Source organism: Podarcis raffonei, chromosome 1 (assembly GCF_027172205.1).
Source record: "Podarcis raffonei isolate rPodRaf1 chromosome 1, rPodRaf1.pri, whole genome shotgun sequence".
Lineage (NCBI taxonomy): Eukaryota > Metazoa > Chordata > Lepidosauria > Squamata > Lacertidae > Podarcis > Podarcis raffonei.
The window spans coordinates 110,097,128-110,120,194 of NC_070602.1; the positions used below are offsets into that span (position 1 = coordinate 110,097,128).

The following is a 23,067-nucleotide window of genomic DNA, read 5'->3' on the forward strand; positions in this document are numbered from 1 at the left end:
CCGGTTCCCCAGATTACGAGTCTACCGCTCTTAACCACTACACCACAACAGCAGAGACCCTCTGGTACAGTCCACTGTTTTAACACAAAACACCACACCCACCTACCCAATTGAGGAGGAATTGTGGCATCCCTACTCTCTCAAGACCGGGGGGACTATTGGTGGATGAGGATATGGCAGTGTTTGTAGATCTCCAGATCTCTCCCTGTGTCCAGGAGGAGTTGTTTTGTAAAGACGTTTGTTTCATCTGGATCTCAGTTCCTTCTTCGTTCTTTTTTGTACCCCTTGAGATAGCAGTTACAAGAAGTGACAAGAAGAGGCACCACTAATCAGTGCACCATGGCTAAGAAACTAACTGGAGAAACTGTGGCTAAGAAACTAATCAATGCACTGTGGCTAAGAAGACGGGCCATGTACAGCTTGCAAAGGATGTGATAAAGGCCACTAAAAGGGGCAAACAACAGAGTGGTCAAGACTCTTTTCAGGGTAGATGAAGCCGAATGCAGATTTTAAGACAGACAAGTTTGGGCTCAGCGCGCAGAACATGTTGGTACAAGCATTAGGGAGGGCAGTGAATGCATGGCCCTATGAAGGAGTCAAATGCAGCCAATGACCAATGGATGGCAGAGAGCTATCTTGACTAGATGCTACTGAGTGCCTTGTTGGCACGACGATTGCTTAGCCAGTCACACTCCTACTGGAACAGCAGAAGTTTCCACCAAAAGGTTACATGGCACAATGGTGTGTGCAAGATCCATTTCAGCAACTACACCCATCTCCAATAAACCCCATCCTTCTGTTTCCCAAAAATCCTTCCATGACCATAAATCTCAATATTGACTTTTTTACTGAAATTACTTAACATATTCACACCCATTTTTGTATTAATCTGATCACTTGAGACAGGTTGATCATGGGATAAATGACATTTACGACAATGACTTTAAAAAAGGAGAGTGCCTGTAATTAGGAGGAAAATCTCTAGTGGACTAGATCAGAGGTGAGGGAGTGTGCCTGCCCCAAACATCCCCGGACACCCACATTCAGAGGGTGTGATGCTGGAATAGAGGCAATTCACCCAAAATTCAGTGTATCTAGGTCCACATCATGCAGTCAATTGCCAGATTTTGTGTGGAAATTGACCATGTGGAACAGGCCTGAGTGGGCTGATTTTACTCTGGTGGATTCTGTTCAGTATTTATTCCCCTGCACAGACAGCAAGAGACCTCAGAGGTGAGACAAGCTGGCTCGCAATCCCCTCCAATGAGAGGTATCATTGGATCCGGTTGAATGCAGCTTAAATACATAGTGCAATTATTCTTGGAAAAACTCGAGGAAAACCCTAATAAATGATCCATTGTGTTCCCTGGTCTTTCCAAACATGATTTTCCTTCCCAGCTTCTAAAAATCCACTTGAAATGCAAGAGCAGCAAATAATATATTTCTTTTTCTATGTCTCTGGCACTACAAAGCTGAATAAAATTGAGTGTAAAAATGGGATTTAAACCAAGGTACATAAAACCCATACATCCTTAAGAATAGCAGTGTTCTATAACAATTATTTGGGCAAAGTGCTTATATTAATCATTCATTATTTAGAGAAGAGCCCCATTCTGAAATAATTCACTCAACAAGGATATAGTAGGAAATTACTTGCATAGTTCCATATCTATATAGTAAAATATTGGCTGCCAGACCGCTGCATTATAATTCCTTATTCCAGTTTAATACCAAGAGTCTTACTGATTTTTGGTCATTCCGCTTTTTATAGACAGCCTCATTCATTCCCATTTTTAAATGGACTGAGTCCTCACACATAAAAATACCTAGAACTCGCATTCATACTTCAAACTGACAGGCTCCCATGTACATCAGCACTTTTACTCGGTTCCCTTGTTATAAAGATTTAGAATGTAACATTTCTTACAGGACAGTCCATTTTCCCAACCTCCATTTTATCTTGTTCCTTCCATAATTCCTTCCATACCCTGACCCTGTGCACTCTGCAGGCTGCCTGTCCTTCCTCTGTTCAGAGCATCTTTCCCTATACACAAACTTCATGGGACTGATAGTGGCTGGAATTACCACTCTTTCCTTCCAGAAAAATATTGGTTCCAACCACATTCCACACTATGCATCTGGAGCAAACATACGTGCCTTGGGTTGCATACAGTGTATGGAATCCAAGGCTGCAATCCTATGCACACCTACCTCAGGAGTAAGCCCCGGAGCAAAGCATGCATAGAATTGTGCTACATGGCCTCAATCCTAAACTTTAAAATGGCAAGTCTTGCTGAACTCAGTGTGACATACATCTGGGCAAACACTCTGCAGATCAGACTGTACGGCTGAAGACATTTCACCCCGCAACCGAAGTGCAAGCTTATTCCAACTGTCATCTCCAGTCATGCAGATTTCCAGCATTTTGTAGTGGAAGTGCTTCAAAAATCCTCAAAGCCTGTTAAGGCTGCAGACAAATGTTGCATAAAGGGATGAGCATGCACACCAGATGAAACTATCAGGCAGCATGTCTCCAATTCTCTTGGATGTTGTTTGCCTCCAATCTAAGACGTGCCGTAGCCTAGCATAGAGTCTTCATGAAATAAAAGCACCCGGGCTAATGTCTGATGTGGCGTACTTTCATTTCACTTCCCCAGCTCCTCATAAAAAGGGGGAAAGGGGAGAGTTTCAGCTAACAGTATAGCACAATGGCTGTGCTTGCCATTCACAACACTGACCTCTCTACAAGAGGAAAGTACTGTAAAATGCAAAAACAACATAGCCTCTAGCTGCTGAACACTACCAAACAGTACACAAACCAATAAACTTCTCCAGTGGGCTAATTCTACCTTTCTATGTGGAGGCAGCATTCACAATTTGTGTTTTTATTATCCAAGAGCTCTGGGTAAAATAAGTTGGGGGAAAGATCGCATGATCTCAACAGACAGAACCACCAATTAAATGTAAAGATATGCTTGCAGTTGCCATGAATCTCTACTCGTTAACTCTCACTCAGCTGGAAACGAATCACCGCTGGGATTGAACCCATCAACAATTGGAGCCACAACACCTCAGGCCCAACGCAAATTCCTCCCTGTGCACACAGCTCTCTGCAATGCTAATGTGAAGACACAGTTTTATACTTAACTCTAGTTAGACCTAGGAGGATGAACGGAATAGCCTTTACAATTGCACACCTAAGGAAAAGAAAATTCTTTTATAATCCCCACGCAACAGGGAACTGATGGTGTTCTCTAACAACATGCCTTTTGTGATGAATGTGAGACCATTACTACACATTGCAGATGAATCCACATGGCTACTTTACAATCACTGTGTTATCTGCTACACATATTAGGCAAGCTCCCCTCACACCCCAAGCAGCAGCTAATGAAAATATCTGATGGGAACTTAAAGCATATTTCTATGTATTCTAGCTACCCAGCATGTAGTATATAAAACAAATAAAAACCCAAATCCAGAAGACAGGCTTTGCAATGCAAACATGTCCATGGGCTAAACCAGGGATGGAGAGCCTCAGGCCCAAGAGACCAAACGGGGACGTCCAGGCCTCCCTATCTGACTCTCTGATGATGCAGGCTACAGTGGTACCTCGGGTTACATACGCTTCAGGTTGCATATGCTTCAGGTTACAGACTCCGCTAACCCAGAAATATTACCTCGGGTTAAGAACTTTGCTTCAGGATGAGAACAGAAATCATGCAGCGGCAGCAGCGGGAGGCCCCATTAGCTAAAGTGCTGCTTCAGGTTAAGAACAGTTTCAGGTTAAGAACAGACCTCCAGAATGAATTAAGTTCTTAACCCGAGGTACCACTGTACATCCCTTCTCCTCAGGCCACATCCTTCATTGGCCCTGTTTCACCCCACAAGTGGTTTTGCCTGGCTAATGGAGGGTTCTGTGAGTTTGTGTCAAAACTAGCCTGTTGCACAAAGATGAAATTTACATTGATTGCTCTGCCCACTTTGGTTGCTGACCCCCTACACAACGAGCACACAGCCCTTGAAAGTCTGCTCAGAAAAGATGTGGGGCTTGGGGTGAAAAAGTTCACTGCAGCTCATAACACTAAACCATGGCTGCTTTTGAATATAGTCCTGAACCAATATCTTGTTCCAGTAGACTATGATATCGTGACCTAAAATTTTAAAGGCCTATACCTAAATGTATATTAACATACTACCAGTTCCACAACCCTTTGGAGATTTTTTTTTTTTGGGGGGGGGACAGTGAGAAGCAAAAATCACTGCCCCCTCCCACCATTTCATATTTCTCCCCATTTGCAGAAGCTCTTGTAGAACACCAAAGGTTGAAATAATCTCACTCTTATTCTTCATCATCATTAGGCTCTTACAAAAATCCAGACTTTAATTTCTCTAAATTATCCACTTAAAATGATGGCTGTCCTCTGTGATTGAAGGTGGCAGATCGGCTGTAGATGTTTATTGGCTTGCTCAACAGCGCTGAGATTCCATAACGCCTGGTTTCAATATCATTTAGTTCTGCTAATTTCAAAAATGTCATTTTAAATCCGGTCACCCCAATTTGGCACAGTCATTGCCTAAGTATTCTCAACACCAGCGACTGTTATGATGAAAGCTATCAGAACACACCACTATCTCAAGTATGTTCAAAGTCTGCTGAAGATCAGTGCCGTTATTCCAAGGGCTCTTTGACCATGTTTCAAGATTTGAAATCACTCTGCTTGGAAAATGTGTGCAGGCACACATGGTGCTTGCCTGTTCAAAGATGGTTGTTGTTGTTGTTGTTGTTGTTGTTGTTGTTGTTTAGTCGTGTCCGACTCTTCGTGACCCCATGGACCAGAGCACGCCAGGCACTTCTGTCTTCCACTGCCTCCCGCAGTTTGGTCAAACGCATGCTGGTAGCTTCGAGGACACAGTCCAACCATCTCATCCTCTGTCGTCCCCTTCTCCTTGTGCCCTCCATCTTTCCCAACATCAGGGTCTTTTCCAGGGAGTCTTCTCTTCTCATGAGGTGGCCAAAGTATTGGAGCCTCAGCTTCAGGATCTGTCCTTACAGTGAGCACTCAGGGCTGATTTCCCTAAGAATGGATGCGTTTGATCTTCTTGCAGTCCATTCAAAGATGGTACAACTAAGTCAATATTCAGCATTCCTCAGAACAATTGGAGCAAGCATTGTTAGGAGTTATGAAGTCAACTTGCTTCCAGTGTTTCAACCACAGATTGCAGTCTTGCATCCCCTGAACCAGTGAGCTTCTTCGCACACGAAAACCCACAAAACATTAATGTGCATTGAATCTGGAGACTCACTGGGAAGATGATGGGCATATTCTAACCTTTAAGGAATTAGACCTTGTTTGGGCAGTAAGATGTGGCTTTACTTGGTGATGTTGTACGTCTCTTCAATAGAAGTAAGGAATTTGATAGAAGACATTGCCTTCTCCCTAATGAGGTTCAAATGAGAACTCCCAATTTGCAGTTGCTCAAAATTATTGGACTTTCCATCTCCTGTGTGTGTACAGCCTGCATCTGTGGAAGAATTCTGACAGCAAGGAACTTCATACAAATTGGAATACATCCTGTCTTCCTCTCAATTTGGGCAAAGAATATAAATCTTATAGAACGGTTATACCAATCTTTATGAACAGGCTGTGATTTGGGCCCATTCCCTGGGCAGATTGATTCCTAAACCACTCTGAGTAGCTTCATGAGGGGAATAGGGGCCACTGAGCACATCTCTGCGTCCTAAACAAACAACACCTCCCAGAATTCTTTGGTATAATACCACTTTAAACATATAAATTTAACTCCTGAGAAGGTGATGTCAAGCCCGGGTGGTCTTTGAAACCATGCCTCTGAATAAACCGCCCAATTCCAGGGTGGATATAATTTAAATCAAATCAATTTAAATCACTAGTCAGTAAGACTTGATTTAAATCTTTTTTTTTTTTTACAGAAATACTCATTCTTGCTGGTATAATCTTAATATTTGCAACCAGAAGAAGATTTCATTTCTGGAATAATAAATTTTCAGAGTAGTTTTTATAGTTTTATCAAAAATTACTGATTTTGTTATCCTATTAGAAATACTTAGATAATTATGAAATTATTGTGAGGTTTAATAAGCTGACTGTTTATATTTGGACAACTTTTCTGCTGTAATTTATTGGAAGGAGAAAAATAATCATTTCCTTAATAACAATTTAAATAATTTATTTAATTAAAACAATAACATTATAGCATATGTATCCATGCTTATTAAATAATGTAGTTAAACAATTTTTATTTAAACCCTTAGACTGAGTTTTAGCACACATGAAAAACTAAAAACAAAGCCGTATTTCCTGATGAATAGCCTTTGGACTATAATGTATCTTAAATAGAAAACTATCTTTAGAAATATTTTTCCTCCAAAAGCATTTTATTTTAAAAATCCAATTTAAATTTTTAAAAATCCTAATTTTTATTTTTTTTTAATCATTGGTTTTTATCCACCCTGCCCAATTCTAATCCTCCTTCCCCCATATTTACGTGGATACTTCCTTCACCAAAAGATTACTGACAAACCTTGATTGCCCACCCTTCCACAAATGGCATATCCTGGCACTGGGGTGTCCTTTGTCCACAGAGTAAATCCTGACCCTTCCCTCCTTGTCTGTCAAAACATATTCCATACATAGTAACCTTATTCCTCTCACAATAAGGCTACTGAGCACCCATCTGTCCACAATCCAACATAATTGGTCTGAAGGCAGATGAGTTGGCAGATCTGCCAACTGTGAGTGCTAGGATGGATGCCACCCAATGGGTTCCACTAGGGAAGAAAGGCAGGATTTGCACACTGCAGGAGAGCAATCCTTATCAGTTATGAAAGCTATTTGGCATTCTCTGCATGTACCCATGGGTGGAAGCTATGCACAAAGTGTGTATGTAATGCCTAGGGCATCTGCACTGCCATGCACTTGGGTCAAATGGGAATGCAGCCATTTTTCCAATCATGGAAACGAGATGGTTATGTGCATGTGAAACACCCAGGGGCTCTGGCCCCAGCCTCAGCTCATGAGTAAGAAAATCAACTGAGGGAAAAAACTCTCCACAAAAAAAATCCAGCCTTAAAGTAAAGGATTCATCTGACAGCTGCCTTAAATTAGAAGCAAGCTAGCTGAAGAACGGGCTGAACACTCCAGTAGAAATAAGCCTGCTCCAATTACCCATCCCTCCTGTTCAGCTCTTTCTTTCCTCCCCGCCCATCCCTCTCTCGCACTGCCAATCTGCCTCTAGCATCCCCTACTCTGACTGCATCAAAAATTTCTGTATTGTTATATACACACACAGCATTTCTGAGGGGCGGCGGTGGGGAAGGAACAGTAATTTGGCTACAAATGATTGCTCTTGTGAGCTCCAGCTCCTCTTTCAGTTTTTTCCCTAAACCTCTTTTATAATTGCATTTACTTTACTTCTTTTCATTCTGGAAATAACTGACAAAAGTTAAGCGCACGGCCCTCATTATTAGGTAACGCTTGTGGGGGCAGGCTACTATATTAAGCCTCGGATGCTCAAAAAAGTTTTGCTCCCAAGAACGGAAGATGGGAAAATGCAAAATTAATCTTTTACAGTTCTCCCAACTTCTATTTCAAGGCTACTATAATGAGTTCACTGTCTCTCTGGATGGTGATTTACTGATAGAGTGTCACAAAGTCAATTTTACTATAAGATATGTTATCATGGTTTGATTTAAGTTCTACTGTTCAGGGAAACCTTGATAAAAATGATGCAATACACCTAAACGCAAGGTGGAAGGAAAGTCTTTGTAGAAGTAAAATCAAAGTGAACTGAAAATAACTTTGCATTAGAATTAACTTTCTAAAGTTTGCATTTTGACCATTTCGATTAAGCTGTCAAGAAGCAGTGTACATTTATGGTGCAAATTTCAATATTTATGTTATGCTGAAGTTTCATCATAAATGTCACTCGTTTCAGTTACTGCCAATAACTGCATCTCAGGGGATCATATCTTAGAATCACCATTATTATCTGAGATATGAATGAGTCTTTTGACTGTACACACAGGTGGTTCATGCATCAAGCAATAAAATCATAGCTGAATTAACCATATTTTCCAAGTTTATTCAAACTGGAAAACCACAGTGAACGGCTTTGGAAAAAGCCAAGCTATTAGATCAGTTTAAAACCATGGGGAAAATGAAGTTCAATTCCATCTCTTCATTACGGTCAATGACCAGTAATGGGGACAAAGGGAATGCAATAGTATCACAGGTAAGTGAAACTACAAGGAGAATAGAGATGTTATTTTGGGCAGCAATTCAGACTCTGCTGAAACACACAGTTTTGGCCCCTCAAAGATCTGTACACAGATCTCTTATCTCTTAGCTATTTTCATAGTTAAAAAAGCAGTATATAAATAAAATAATGTATGCATGGGTCTGGATTATATTCATTTTATGTAAATAAGTCCAACTCAGATTACACCAGATACTTGGGGGATAATTAAAGCCATTAAAAAGGAACCTTGGAACTTGTCAACTGTACTCTAGGAATAGCTGTCTTAATTCCTACAGCCAAAACAATCACTATATTCTAGCTGGAGTGTTCTGGATTTGTGAAAATACCAAACAAGCCTAGAATTTTAAAATGCTTTGAAAAATAGTAAAATGCATAGTACCAGCTCTTGGCACAGAGTCCTCCTCTGTGTTAAAAAGGACACAGGTGGCACTGTGGTCTAAACCACTGAGCCTCTTGGACTTGCCGATCAGAAGGTCAGCAGTTTGAATCCCCATGACGGGGTGAGGTCATGTTGCTTTGTCCAAGCTTCTGCCAACCTAGCAAGTTCAAAAGCATACCAGTGCAAGTGGATAAATAGGGACCGCTGTGGCGTGAAGGTCAATGGCATTTCCGTGTGTTCTGGCTTCCATCACAGTTCTGTTGCGCCAGAAGCGGTTTAGTCATGCTGGCCACATGGCCTGGAAAGCTGTCTGTGGACAAACACTGGCTCCCTCAGCCTGAAAAGCGAGATGAGTGCCGCAACTCCATAGTCGCCTTTGACTGGACTTAACCGTCCAGGGAACCACCTCCTCTGGCACAAGCTATATATTACATTTTTGTCACAAAATGCCAAGAAACAAGTATAGGCAAGTCAAGTAATTAAAGCTGGAGATCAAATATTTTAGAAATATTCCTGGATCCCACCAAGAAGAGAAGATATTTCCGCCCATTAACAGACATACTAGCCCTTGAAGATTGTAAAGTGTTTCAATTAATTACTGTATGCTGTGCAGCACTAAGTCACATCTAAACCCAGAAGTATAGCGGCCACAATTCAATTTTCTCTAGCTACTAGTGTTTCTTTGGTAGCAGGATGTGAACCTCTATATGGAGAAATGGTCAACATAGCAGCTTTAAGGGCACACCAGGCCCATAGACGGTTTAAAATCTGTGCCTTTTGCCAAACATCAGAATAATTCATTTATCAAATTATTAGTCCATAGCCACAAGCCAGGGCAGGGGAGAGAGTGTTTCTGCGTTTCACAACAGGACTCCTTACACATTACATGGAGTGCAAGTAGAGAGTGTGGCTGGGATTCTGCTCAGGAGCACTGCTTCTCATGTATACTTGAAAACCACCAAGTGTAAGCTTTATGGGTGCGATCAGGGGTACAGGGATACCATTTGCAGTGGAACAGCACTAATTCTGCTAGCGTTTCCTTTCTGCAGCACCCAGCATGAATTCAACCAAACCCCTACAATTTTTGCAGCAATAACAGATGTAAGAGAAGCATTACTAATACTGAACTGCTTTGTGACGAGCCTAGGAAATGGCTTTAGAAAAGTTTGCCGCTCTTAAAAGGCAAACTAATGCTTTTAAGATTTAGTCATTAAAGAATTTAAAGCAGTTTAAAAAAAAGGGAAGCCAAAATGGGATTTGATCACCAAGACACTTCTCCACCCTTCGCCCTTGTGTGTACATGTGAAGATCGATCCCAAAAGCATAGGAATTCCCAGGAGAATGTGTTAACATGTAATGGTTCGATTATTCCTTGGCAAAAACTCATCAGACTACAGCCAGCTCTTAGTGGAAATTCTTCAATGTGCTTTTTAGGTCACATCAACGACTTGATTTAACTATCAGCTCAGCAGGTGGTGGCACAAAATTTATCGGGAGGAAAGTAGTCGAGATGGGTAAAGCCAAAAACCCTAGATTTTAGCTGCCTGAACTCATGTTAATACCAACTCAATGCAGCGCATTACAAAGCAAACCGTATAAAACCAAGAGATTGGGCTTGTGAGGGTGCAAAATATAAGCGCTTTTCTCCATGCAGAAAGGGCTGATGAAAGCAACAGATAGACTGAATACAATTTATAGAATAGTTACTGCTTATTGTGCTCTCACAGCTTTTGTTAATGGCAAATAGTTTTACGACAAAGGCTTTAAAAAAGACGAGGAGGGAAAAAATCCCACCAAAGCCCCATCTATGAATAGCAAGAACAGGTTGTGCCATTCCTACACTGGCCATAGCACTTTCCTTTAACATGCGAAATAGCAAAAATAAAACTCCTTATCTTGGACTGCCGTTGTAAATTTGGCAGGAATAGAAATATTGCCTGCCCTTTCCTTCTACAAGATGAATGCACACAGAGTTCTACAGAGTCTCACAATCTGTAATAGTCACAAAAGGAGTTACAATAAAATTAAATCTCTTTCGAGCACTGCTAAAATACTATTGCTATGGAGGCAGAGGAAAAGAGTAAATAAAGAGACTAACAAAGCTATCTTAGGCAGGTTTACTCAGAATCAAGTTTCTCTATATCTAACGGTTCTTACTCCCAGGTAAGCATACACAGAACTGCTTAAAGGGTATTTTTGTTTTATAATCAAGAGGAGTACATTTTGTATAACGTATACTACTGTGTCCCATCAGCACAAGGATTTTCACTTTCACAATGGGACTTCCTCCCCCTCTCCTCCTGCCACAACCTCCTCAAATATGCTCCAAAGAGCTAAGGGAACCCTGAGAAAATGTTTCAGGGGACACGGGAGGGGACAAAACAAGGGCAATATTCCATTGAGCAAGGAGAAATTCTTCCACTGACAAAGAAGAGACATAGAGCTACAATGGATTCTGCCCTACATTTATGGTGCATAATTAGAATGTCTAATGGAAGTTTTTTCATCATGACATCAGGATAGGCACACTACAGGAGAAATTTCAAAATGTGATGACCTGTTGAGATCAGGGGGAAGATAATTTAGGTCAGGAGGAAGTGAGCACATGAACTTGCAGCATTTTCCCTATCTCCCAGGGCGTGGGAGCGCAAGGTTGACTAGGAAGAGAAAGCCCAAGTGACTTTTGCTTCCATTTTTAAATTATCTTTCCCCCCCTTTTTTTTTTTGCATTATTGACAAAATGAGGAGTTCATGTCATACATGTCAAAATACATGTCAAATACCTTCCTTCACAGAGTACATGGGAAATGCAAACCATCTTAGCAACCACCCACTGGGCTGGTTCCAGAAAACTTGCAGAGGACCACATCACATGAGAAACTAGAGGAAAGATCTTTGGACATGCAAAGAGGATGGGTGGTAGTGAGCTCTTCTGTATCATTGATTAATCTCATTGCTACAGCTAAGAGACCAGTACTTCCCACAGTACATTAGAAATAACCACTTCCTTCCATTGAAAGAAGGACTAAGACGTAGATCAACATGAAAGAAGTTTCAGTTTCCAAAGTTATTTTAGGTTAGCTAAAGAGAAAAACTAGGTTAGGTCTACATGAAAAGCATGTTAAGCTAGTTTTGTGGAAATTAATTAGGCCTCTGAAAAACTTGCTCGTTAAGAAGCAATTAATAGACTACAGACTCATTTTCTTAAAATGGAAATCAACTTTTGTCTACTGCCAAAAAAACTATAAAGCCTGACACCATATTTGTATCATTTCCTAAAAGGCTAAATGTTCTTTGAAAATATATCAGTCATTTTTTTCCCTGCAGCTGCAGATCAAACCTGCCCAGTAAAAATGTTCTGAGCAGGCGAGTTGTAATACAGCCATGGTTTATTTCCGTCAGAGGTTGACTGCTGAAGTGTGAAAGAAACTCATTAAAAATCTCTCACTGTGATCCTGCAATGGAATGAAAAAGGCAGGCGGGGGGGGGGGGGGAGAGAAAATACTTAATGAAGGGTACCCTTAGCCTGGAGCTACAGTCATATTCAGTTATTTCTCTCCCCACCCCCACCCCTTCTCTTTTAGTAAGCAATTAAAAGAGAGCAATTAGTCATGGGAATGCCATTCATATTGGTCATACTGAGAAAGGATTATGTGAACACTTAGTTTCTGCTAATGTTATTAAAGTTAACAACACTGACCCCCCACCCCACCAAGTCTATGAAGGCAAATAGATGAAAGTTCTTACCTTAGTCTTAAAACAAGATTCACAGCACATGGAACTTCACCAAATTCATTACTAACAGCAGGCCGAGTCTAAGTTCCAAAGAGAGAGATGGAAAGAGAAAGTAGTACACACTTATTCTTTCTGAAGAAACAATTAACCTTACAAAAACAAACTTTAAAATGGATACAAGAGAATAACAGAGCACTCACCTTAAATCTATTTCCCAGATTAATCCAATAAACTGCAAACCTGCACTTAAGAGGGTACAGCTTAACGCCATTGTATTAACTATGCCACCCCCTGGTTTAACGTAGAATTGAATTTAGTAAGAAACCAGGTAATGTCCAGGTAATGACTCTGGGGTTGCGGTGCTCATCTCGCTTTATTGGCCAAGGGAGCCGGTGTACAGCTTCCGGGTCATGTAGCCAGCATGACTAAGCTGCTTCTGGTGAACCAGAGCAGTGCACGGAAACACCCTTTACCTTCCCGCCAGAGCGGTACCTATTTATCTACTTGCATTTTGACATGCTTTCGAACTGCTAGGTTGGCAGGAGCAAGGACCAATCAACGGGAGCTCACCCCGTCAAGGGGATTCGAACCGCCGACCTTCTGATCGGCAAGTCCTAGGCTCTGTGGTTTAACCCACAGCGGGACCCACGTCCCAAATATGAGGTTAAGGGCCTCTAAACGAAGAATCACTGTGGCTAACTGAGAACAGGGAGAGGAAGGAAGGAAGACTCTGGACAGGGGCACAATTTCAACTCCTCTCACCACAAATGCCCATTTTGCTTAAGGCCAATACATTCAGCTAACTTTGCACAGTTAGTATGTGGACCGATCACTGTGGCGCATGGTAAAAAATATGTGTTATGGCATAACTTCTAATCTAGTTGGTAGCACAGTAAACCTGTAGCAAGTTGAAAACTGGCGTTGTGGAGAGCTATCATGAAACCACTTCACCGAATGCCAAACCCAGCCTTAGGCTGCTTACTCAGTGCTCTCTCGTACACCCCATGCTAGTTTGATTGTGCAAAACACCTCATAACATCCACCCCATCAACCCAAACCGTAAGTAATGTTAATAGTGGTCGTACCTCAGAACCTTTAATAGATAGATTCTGTATTTGATCGGGGATATTGCTGGAATTCATAGAAATCTGTTTAAAAGAAAGCACGGTGAATTTCATTTGCTTGTTTTCATATCCCAACATTGCACAAGTTCAAGGAAGAATTTAAAAAAAACAGAGAACATGTCCCCTCCCATTCAAAGAAGGCTCAACGCAACAGCAGAGGCTTCTATAAGAAGAACAGAGAGGGAAGTGAATCTCAAATTCTCCCTTTCTCCTGCAGCTCCAGACCTCTGTGCCATCTCTCAAACTGTTGTGGGGCAGATTTGGGAGAGACACAGCAGGAGGGAGGAAATCAGTGCACATTCCCTCCTTTCCTGCTCTACTCATGGAAGCTTCTGCTGGATCAAAGAGCCTGCTGTGAGTGGAAGGACAGCACTGTATGCAATTACTCTAACCTAAGCACCTGCATGGAATTTCACACCACTGCTTGAACTTAGGGTCGTCCAATGGAACCAACAGACTAATCAGAACAGACAAAAGCAAAGTACTTCACACAACAAACTCGCCACAAGAGGTGGTGGACACCAGCCCAGGCAGCTTTTAAAGAGAATTAAGACAGATCCCTGGATTCCTAGTTACTCATCATAGCTTGATGCATCCTACAGGTTCAGAGGCAGTCAAGCTCTAAGTATTAGTTGCTGAGGAACAACAACAGTAGCATCTCGTTGACCATTGCCAGAAAAAGAGACTCACTTAGATGGACCTAAAGTATCCTGGGTACCTTAAGACTATAAGGAGAGCTCCTTATAGTCTTAAACTTCTGTACAGTTTTCCACCTATTCCTTTCTGCAGCTACGCTAGTTGTGTGGAATTCCTTTGACATAGTGCATTTCAGGTACTAGTGGCAAATAAAACCTATCATTTTAGGTAGGCACTTGGTCTCCCTTGCTCCTTTATTTAGTACCGAGCGACTTTTTTTTTTAAAGGGCTTTGTATTGAGTCGATAGGTTTTAATTGGACAGATTGCAAACCACTTTGGCGACATGCGGAATTTAAGTAAGTAAAACCTTCTTTAAAATGCAACCGCAAAAGCTCTAGAGGTGTATAATTATGTGGATAGCTCAGTTGGTTAGAGCGTGAGATTATGCTCCAAATTCTTTATCTGCTGTGGTGCCTTTTCAAAATAGTTTAATAAATGCTGAGGGTTTTTAGCTGAAATCTACACCTCACCCATATATTATCTATTCTGAGGACAATACAAGCCTAAAGCTTCATATTTTAAGATGCCAACAATGCCTAGCGTGATCACAGACAAAAATATAAAAAGGACCATTCACCTATTCAGAACATAAGAGATAAGAGCACAGTTATTTACCTCAGCATCCTCCTCCTCTTTTACTCTTCGGGACTAGAAGAGAAGCATCCAGAGTTACTTGTTGCATGCTTTTAAGTGCCAAAATAATAATTATTTATATGTGTATTTATTGGTCTTTTTTCCAGAAAGGTGAACCCAAAGCAACTCACAGAAACAAGCATTAAAATGAATAAAAACAGGAGAAAAAAAATAACCTAAAATGTTCACTAATAATATATATAGAAGAACAGAGCCAACTCAACCCAAACTCACTAAAAGATATGCAGGAGATATTAAAGTCCAAAGGCCTGGGTGAATAAAAATATTTTTGGATCGCATATAAAAACAGATAGTGATGGCATCAGGTGTGTCTCCTTTGGGAGAGCATTGCATAGAACAAGAACCACCACTGAGAAGGCCCATTCTCATGTCAGCACCCTTTCCACAATCCCTTGGAGAGGACACATGGAGAACGGCCTCAGAAGACGAGCAACAGGTCCAAGTTCCACGTAAGTGTGTAACAGTGGGCAGTTTCCAAAAGTCACCTTTTCTTGGGAAAACGCAGCTTTGCCTTCTTCACTCTTCTCATCCATTTCATCATCGCTCCATTCCCAATCTCCATCTTCTGTCTTGTGGAGGTGGCCACTGGAACCTGGTACTCTTCTAACCTAACAAAAACAAAACATTATACCAATTATATATAAAAGCAACAACACTGCAACGTTTTCTTTCTGAAGTCCTCTTGGCCATTTTTTTTAAACATACTTTGGTCATCACATAACATTAAAGCATTTATTTTTAATATACATACCTCACAACAGTAACTGCAAGCCACCCTGTGATCCTTGGATGAAGGGCAGTATATTAATTTTTAAAATCATACGTTCAATAAATGATAATAATTTTAAAAAGAATGGTTTCCCCTCAGGCTCTCAAAGGTTTACAAAATTATTAGCAGAATAACCTCTATCAAAGTGCAATTTCATACAGTGTACTCAACCACGATGCCTGGCTTTTAAGAATATGGTAGAGATCATCAAGAAATAATACCCCTATAGAACATATTAACAATTCAAGAAGAAGAACCGAATTTGAACACACTCGTCTCCGTAACAATAAATGGTGAATAGTAAGCTTGAAAATAACCACAGGCCTGGGTGGTAGTAGGAGCTGTCCTGCAAGATGAGCTGGTGCTCATTTGTATCACAGAATTATAGAATTGTAGATTTGGACAGGACCGTGAAGGTCATCTTGTTCAACCCCCCGCAATGCAGGAATCTTTTGCCCAATGTGGCCCTCGAACCCATGACCCCAAGATTAAGAGTCTCAGGTGCTCATTTGTATCATGTGCCCATTGACAGACTGGCCATTCAAAACAACAACAACAAAACCCCATGCATGGTCAGTATACACTGCGGAGTGTTTTTACTTCGTTCCAGAAGCTTTCTTACTGTTTCGCACAAACAGCCTCGCTCTGTGTGAGGTCCACCTATTGCCACAGAGTCAGTCTGCATTCCCTTGATCAGGTTACTTTCTCTTGCTCTTAGCTGAATAACTGAAAAAGTACAAGGCAAGTGTACTCCGCAAAGGGAAAAAATAGTGAATCGAATGAGTTTTATTAAGAAAAGACAACATGGGAAGCATTTTTGTAATGCAGGCTCATGCTTTTAAAGGCCTGCATTTGTGGGAAAGCAGGGTGATAGGGTGTTGTTGTTTTTTAGCAGAATCTGTACAGTCCAGTATTGTGGTTTTTTTATGTAAGGCTGGTCGATATTTGAAAATTCCCAAACTATTAGGACTCTCACAATCACTACTTTAGAAATGCCAGTAAGTGCAGGTGAAAATCCAGGCTTTTACAATCAGGTTACAACAGTGGGACATTGACATTTACATGCACTGGGTGCAAGAATATGGAGACACATTTCACAAAGCGACCATTTTGTCCAACTGATTTGGCCCTCTTCCTATCTTCCCCACTGAGAGGATAAGAAGATTCCTATACCAGAAAGTTCTTTTTTCCCCATCTCAGAGTTTGGACTTTCCAGACAAATATAAGGGTAGCAGTCTCAGCCTCTGCCTTGAAGAACAATCCTGCAGAAGGGTGGGAGGGGGAAGCCAGAAGCAGGCCTCACGAAGCAGAATTTACAATTCTGTGCTTCCAGGCTGCTGTACTGCCTCACTTTCAAAGGACAGTTATTGCTCATGCAGGTCGATTGCCTGGCTGGCTTAGGAAGTCAATTCCAGAAAAGGATGCCAGTAGCCTTCAGGTATCACACCAAAGACATGGCATACTGGGCACTGGTTTTCTGCTTTGGGGTCACAGCCTGACCTAAGGGCAGGTCACAGCAGCAAAACTACAACTGTACAAAATCTATGGTGTAAAATTAAAATGCAGGTCTCCAAATGCCTGTACAGATTGGTCTGCAAAAGCTGAGGACTTGCAGGTTGAGGGTGCTTGTTGGTTCCAGGTAGGTGAAATAAAACTGCAATGTTATCCTGAGAGAAAAATATCCGTACTGTGGGACTTTCTGTAGAAAGCAGCTCCATCGCAAAATGCAAGAAAAAGAGAAGGCGCCAACTTCCTCCCACTCTGGCCCATTATCTTTCTCCCCATCCCACCCCCAAAGCTTATGAACCTGTCAGCTTCTGTTTCCAGGAAAGATGTCTGAACCACCAGAATCTCAGTACAGGTCAAAACTGTGGTTCCCAACTAGAGGCAAACTGGATGATGCGCTAAATGCATCGTCATATTTGCAGATCTTTAAAAGTTTAATGTTTAAACACGGAGGGGAGCCAAAACCAGATTGTGACTATGGTGCACGGGTTAACCCTTTAACTCTGCACCATGGTCCCAATGAAAATGCCCCCCCTCCTTTCAAATATGTCATTCACACCCACAGTAGAGGATTCTTATCAGGAAGACTGTCACCCCAACACACCAAGGTCCTGAAACAGACTTGGAATTCTTTGGCTCTTAAACTGCTTTTCTTAAAAAGGAAAAACAAAAAAAGTTTAAGTAGAATAATTAATTTATAGTATGTGGCCCTTAATCCCTTCCCCTAACCTTCCTTGCTGCGAGTGTGTGTGGAGGAATTAAGCACACAGAATTCTTCTCGCACAAGATTCAAGATGAAACATTTCAAAGTGTCCTTGGGATTGTGCACATATTAAACGTATAGGCAGAAACAAAATTCCAAGCTGCTTTTTTCTGTTCGCCTCCCTTTTTCCACATTAGCATTTGTATCTCTAACAGATTCATTATAAAAGGAAGAGTGAAGGCAGAATACCACCGGCAACACAAGAGAGTGATAAAAAGGCTTTTCCATAGCGTTCTGACCTTGCTGGTCAAGTTTCTATCATTATAAATGAATAGGTGCATATGACATGTAATATTTAAAATGGATTCATTCCTATTAAGAAATGTACTGCTGACAGGACATATGCCTGGCAATCAAGCATACCAATATAATGTAAGCCACACATCAGAATTTAAAGTCGAGAGGCCTTCTGATGCTACAGTACATTTCCAGTATCCTCCTAGTTGATTGTGTGTTCTGCCTCAGCCTGCTTGATCAAAATAATATGTTGCCAGGCTGCTTGACGCTTCTTATTCTCAGAAATCACATGATGACTAAGAGCAATGCTCAGTAAATCAGCAGATGCACCAGGACATAATTATTAAAATTAAATTAGTTCACATTGCCCAAGGTTTACTGAGACACAGGAAGGGAGCAGGGGGGGAAGAATAAAGCACAGCATACAAAACGGCAAGACTCAAAGTATTCATGAAAATGGCGGGATGAGGAAATGAGGGCCCTAATCTTAATTTCCAGGATTATAAACAGGAACTTTATTTCAGGGTTTACTGCCTTTCTCCCCCCCCCCCCTTTTAACAAACTTGGCAAGGTAGCTAAAGAACAACCATCAAGAATTAATCAGATATATAACTTGGATGGTCTCCCAAGAAAAACCTAAGTAAAAGGTGTTATGGACACTAGGACTGGGCGATGTCAAGCTTTTCAACATCGTGATACCAAACATCATGATACAGTGGTACCTCGGGGTGCAAACGGGATCCGTTTCGGAGCCCTGTTCGCATCCTGAACAGAATGTAAGATGCGACAGCGCGTCTGCGTATGCGCAGGTAGCGTTTTGTTGCTTCTGCACATGACGTCATTTTGACCGTCTGCGCATGCACGAGAGGCGAAACCCGGAAGTAACGCGCTCCATTACTTTTGGGTCTCCGCAGAGCGCAACCCAAAAATACTTATCCTGAAGCGTATTTATCCTGAGGTATGGCTGTACAGAGGGACACGGGTGGCACTGTGGGTTAAACCACAGAGCCTAGGACCTGCCGATCCGAAGGTCGGTGGTTCGAATCCCCGCAACGGGGTGAGCGCCTGTTGCTTGGTCCCAGCTCCTGCCAACCTAGCAGTTCAAAAGCACATCAAAGTGCAAGTAGATAAATAGGTACCACTCCTGCGGGAAGGTAAATGGCATTTCTGTGCGCTGCTCTGGTTTGCCAGAAGCGGCTTAGTCATGCTGGCCACATGACCCGGAAGCTGTACGCCGGCTCCCTCGGCCAATAAAGCGAGATGAGTGCTGCAACCCCAGAGTCGGTCACGACTGGACCAAATGGTCAGGTGTCCCTTTACCTTTACCTATGACTGTACAGTGATACATCAGAATGTCAAAAAGTGGAGGGAGGAACAAGCTGCATTGGCCCCAGCCCCGTGAGGCGTTGGGGTGAAACTGCCTCAGCTCCCTTGGTGAGAGTGGCAGCGTTTCACCCCGGTGCCTTGCAGGGCGATGCATCTTGCTGCACCCTCCATGCGCCGGGCACTGGAGGGAGTCAGGTTCAGGCAAGCCCCACCTGCGATATACCGCCAGGTGAAGGCGCCATCTTGCTGCAGCCCTCAAGCTGGTCCCAGGCGATGTAATAGCTAGTAATAGCTGCTACAGAGCGAGGCAGAAGGCACCAGTGGCTGCTGGGAGGTGGAGGAAAGGGGATTAGGGCAAGATCCATTATGGATTTGGTGTTGACGCTCTAGTAAGAACTGTGGAACCACACCTGGGAAGTTGCCATTCTTTCTTTTGTTTTATTCACTTTTATTCATTTGAGGCACTGCTAGCCCGCTGTTCATTAAATACAATCCTAGAGCAGGGCACAGAGGGAGGAGTTCAACATGGTGCCACGTCAATTGTTCTGTCAGGACAGACATTTTGGCTTGCCGGAAGGGATGATCCTGCTCTCCTTCCTCCATGCACTGCTCCTGTGTCTTCTCCCAGCTCCTCCCCAGAGTGAATTTAAGGGGCACAAAGCAGGAGAGAGTGGGGAAAGCCCCACTGCACACATGGAAGTCCAAGCACAGGGTTTCCACTGACAGGACTCATTCATTGAATCTCGTCCCCAATGCATAAAACATAGTAATTTAGTTTTTACCACTTGGAGAAACCCACCCCCCATCAAATACATTTTCTAAGTACAGTGGTACCTCAGGTTACATACGCTTCAGGTTACATACGCTTCAGGTTACAGACTCCTCTAACCCAGAAATTGTGCTTCAGGTTAAGAACTTTGCTTCAGGATGAGAACAGAAATCAGGCTCCGGCGGTGCGGCGGCAGCGGGAGGCCCCATTAGCTAAAGTGGTACCTCAGGTTAAGAACAGTTTCAGGTTAAGTACGGACCTCCGGAACGAATTAAGTACTTAACCCAAGGAATCGCTGTAATAAGACCACATTATAAACCACAAACTACTATCCCCTTAGACAGCAAGGGGGGAAATCAGCATGTCTAGCAACGGCAGGGCTCACCTTCAGCAATAAATATTCAAGATATGGGTGAATAAATAAGTTTTCAGCTGGTGCCAAAAACCCACCAAGGTCAGCACGTGAGAGAAAAGGGCACTGCACAACTGGGTGCCAGTATCAAGAATTTTAGGGAATTTGGGGACTGGAAATAGCACAAGTTGCATCATACCATGTGCCACAATTAGCACTGCTTTGGCAGATGGAGGAGGAAAATAATAATAATAAAAAAGAGCTTCTAATTTGGGTCCTATTATCTCCCTGCAACAAAAGCTTTCCTTCCAGCAGGAAAGGCAAACTTATTTGTAACTTTCATAAAGAAAACAAAAAGGAACCTTCACTCTCTGAAAGACAAATTAACACATATAGAGGGCACGGCGCACATGAATCAGACAAACATGCAGGTGATAAAAAAGAATGAATAATAGCGGCTGACATTTAAAATGTAGGTAACACAACAGCACTTCAGCACATGGTAATGTGCAACAGAAAGCTGTTCACGCAGGGAAGGAGTGGGAAATCCGCAAGCTGCTGCCAACACTGCCACAGCTGTGGAAGGAGACAATACGAACGTCAGCTGGAACATGAGAATGCAGGACAAATTAGAGGGTAGGCACACACAAACACACACACCACCACCAACACCACAATGACAGAAATGGCAAAAAAGCAAGCCACCCGCACAAGCTTCTACTGAGGTTCGATGTGTTTGTGCTTTTTTTCTCTCTTCCCTTTTTCTGGCTACTACTCAAGCAATTTGTGTCAGAAGGTGCCAGAAATCTTCTAACAAAGGTCATTTCTAAGAACTCATTGTAGCTTAGTCCTGTGCTAACGAGAAAAGAGAAGACATTAATTCGGAGCAGGCAGTACAACTGCAGCTAGTGTCACCTGAAGGTGCATCTAAGATCCCGAAGGTCACCTTTAGGATTAGGTAGCCCGTCACGGACTGTCTCAAATGACAGCAGGCGCTGCAAACCGCCAGGAATGAACAAGACACGTTTGTTTCGCAAGCTCTCGGTCTAACTGTATGGGCTCTTTTCAGCCTTGGATGCAATTCACGAGCAAGTTGGAGAATGTCGTCTTTGGCAAGCCTTTCTTCACTTCCATTGCAGTATTTGTATACAATACCTTTGTCCTTCCTTACCTTCCTCATAGGAAGGGAAGGGGGAGTCACCCTCTGAATTTGGTGCATATATGATGCCTCAGTTCAGTAACGGATTGTGGAGATGCTAAATTCAGGCTAAGATAGGAGCACAGTGGTGCCTCGGGTTACAGATGCTTCAGGTTACAGACTCCGCTAACCCAGAAATAGTACCTCAGGTTAAGAACTTTGCTTCAGGATGAGAACAAAAATCGCACGGCGGCAGCGGGAGGCCCCATTAGCTAAAGTGGTACCTCAGGTTAAGAACAGTTTCAGGTTAAGAACGGACCACCAGAACGAATTAAGTTCTTAACCCGAGGAACCACTGTACTGTACAGGCGTCTCACTCTTAAGTAACAATCCAGATAGATGTAAACAATGGTTCTACACATTGCTTTCCCCAAATTTAGTAGCTATGAATACAAAAAAAGAAGTTCTAAACATCTTTGGACCAGAATCAAAAACTGATAGGAGCTAAAATTACCTTTCCCATTAAAAACAAAAAATCTGGACAACTAGGATTTTTCGATCCCCATTAAAAGGATGTATATTGTCAACTCTGAAATAGCTGCTCAGTACCGCTAGTATAGAAATTTCATTTTTAGTTGTTAAGGTTCGAAAAATTTGATTATTTGACAATACTCCATGATTTAAAAGCAGTTTTGGATTATGAAACATGGTTCATTCAGTTTTAAGCCACTGCAACTCAATTTAAAGTATACGCAAATTGGAACCATTGTCGCACTACAAGCAACTCATCAAATATTCATTTGTTCAGTTATAATTAAATACGTTTAATTACCATAAAAGATGTTTATAAAAAATGAATATCATCTCATTTAATTAAGGCAATTAGGAGAATTTATAGAGAGAAAGGAGATGTGCTTTAAAAGCGGTTCTTTCAACTTTTGCTGATGACATCACACTGCTTGCTAATAGCTGTAAAAAGGTATAGGCAAGGGAAAGTAATAAAAAAGAAAATAAATATGAATTCCCATTTTACTATCCTTGGCAATCCTGATTTGGGGAATGAATTTGAGATTTTAAACACCGGTCTTTTTTCCTGTTGGCAAGTGAAGAAGCTAAAATGTTTAAGGAAACAAAAAAAAGTCATTTCCTCTCTTGCCTTGTTTATGCTAGCCAATTATATCTTTATGGCCCCATTTTACAGACAGAGAATTAAAAATGTGTGACTTGCCCACACAAGCAAGTCTGAGGGGAGGCAGAATTTGAACACTGATCTCCTGTCAAAGTCTAGGCCCACTATACTATACACTGAACCACAAT

At 42.0% G+C, this 23,067-nt stretch overlaps 1 protein-coding gene across 1 annotated transcript in view; it reads right to left on the reverse strand.

Moving 5' to 3' along the window:
* STK39 (serine/threonine kinase 39) overlaps nucleotides 1-23,067 on the reverse strand; it is a 116,252-nt gene that overhangs the window by 22,142 nt on the left and 71,043 nt on the right. The window contains 4 exon segments of the mRNA XM_053408827.1: nucleotides 12,428-12,495; nucleotides 13,501-13,563; nucleotides 14,852-14,884; nucleotides 15,376-15,498. Of these exon segments, the coding sequence (XP_053264802.1) occupies nucleotides 12,428-12,495; nucleotides 13,501-13,563; nucleotides 14,852-14,884; nucleotides 15,376-15,498 (287 nt within the window).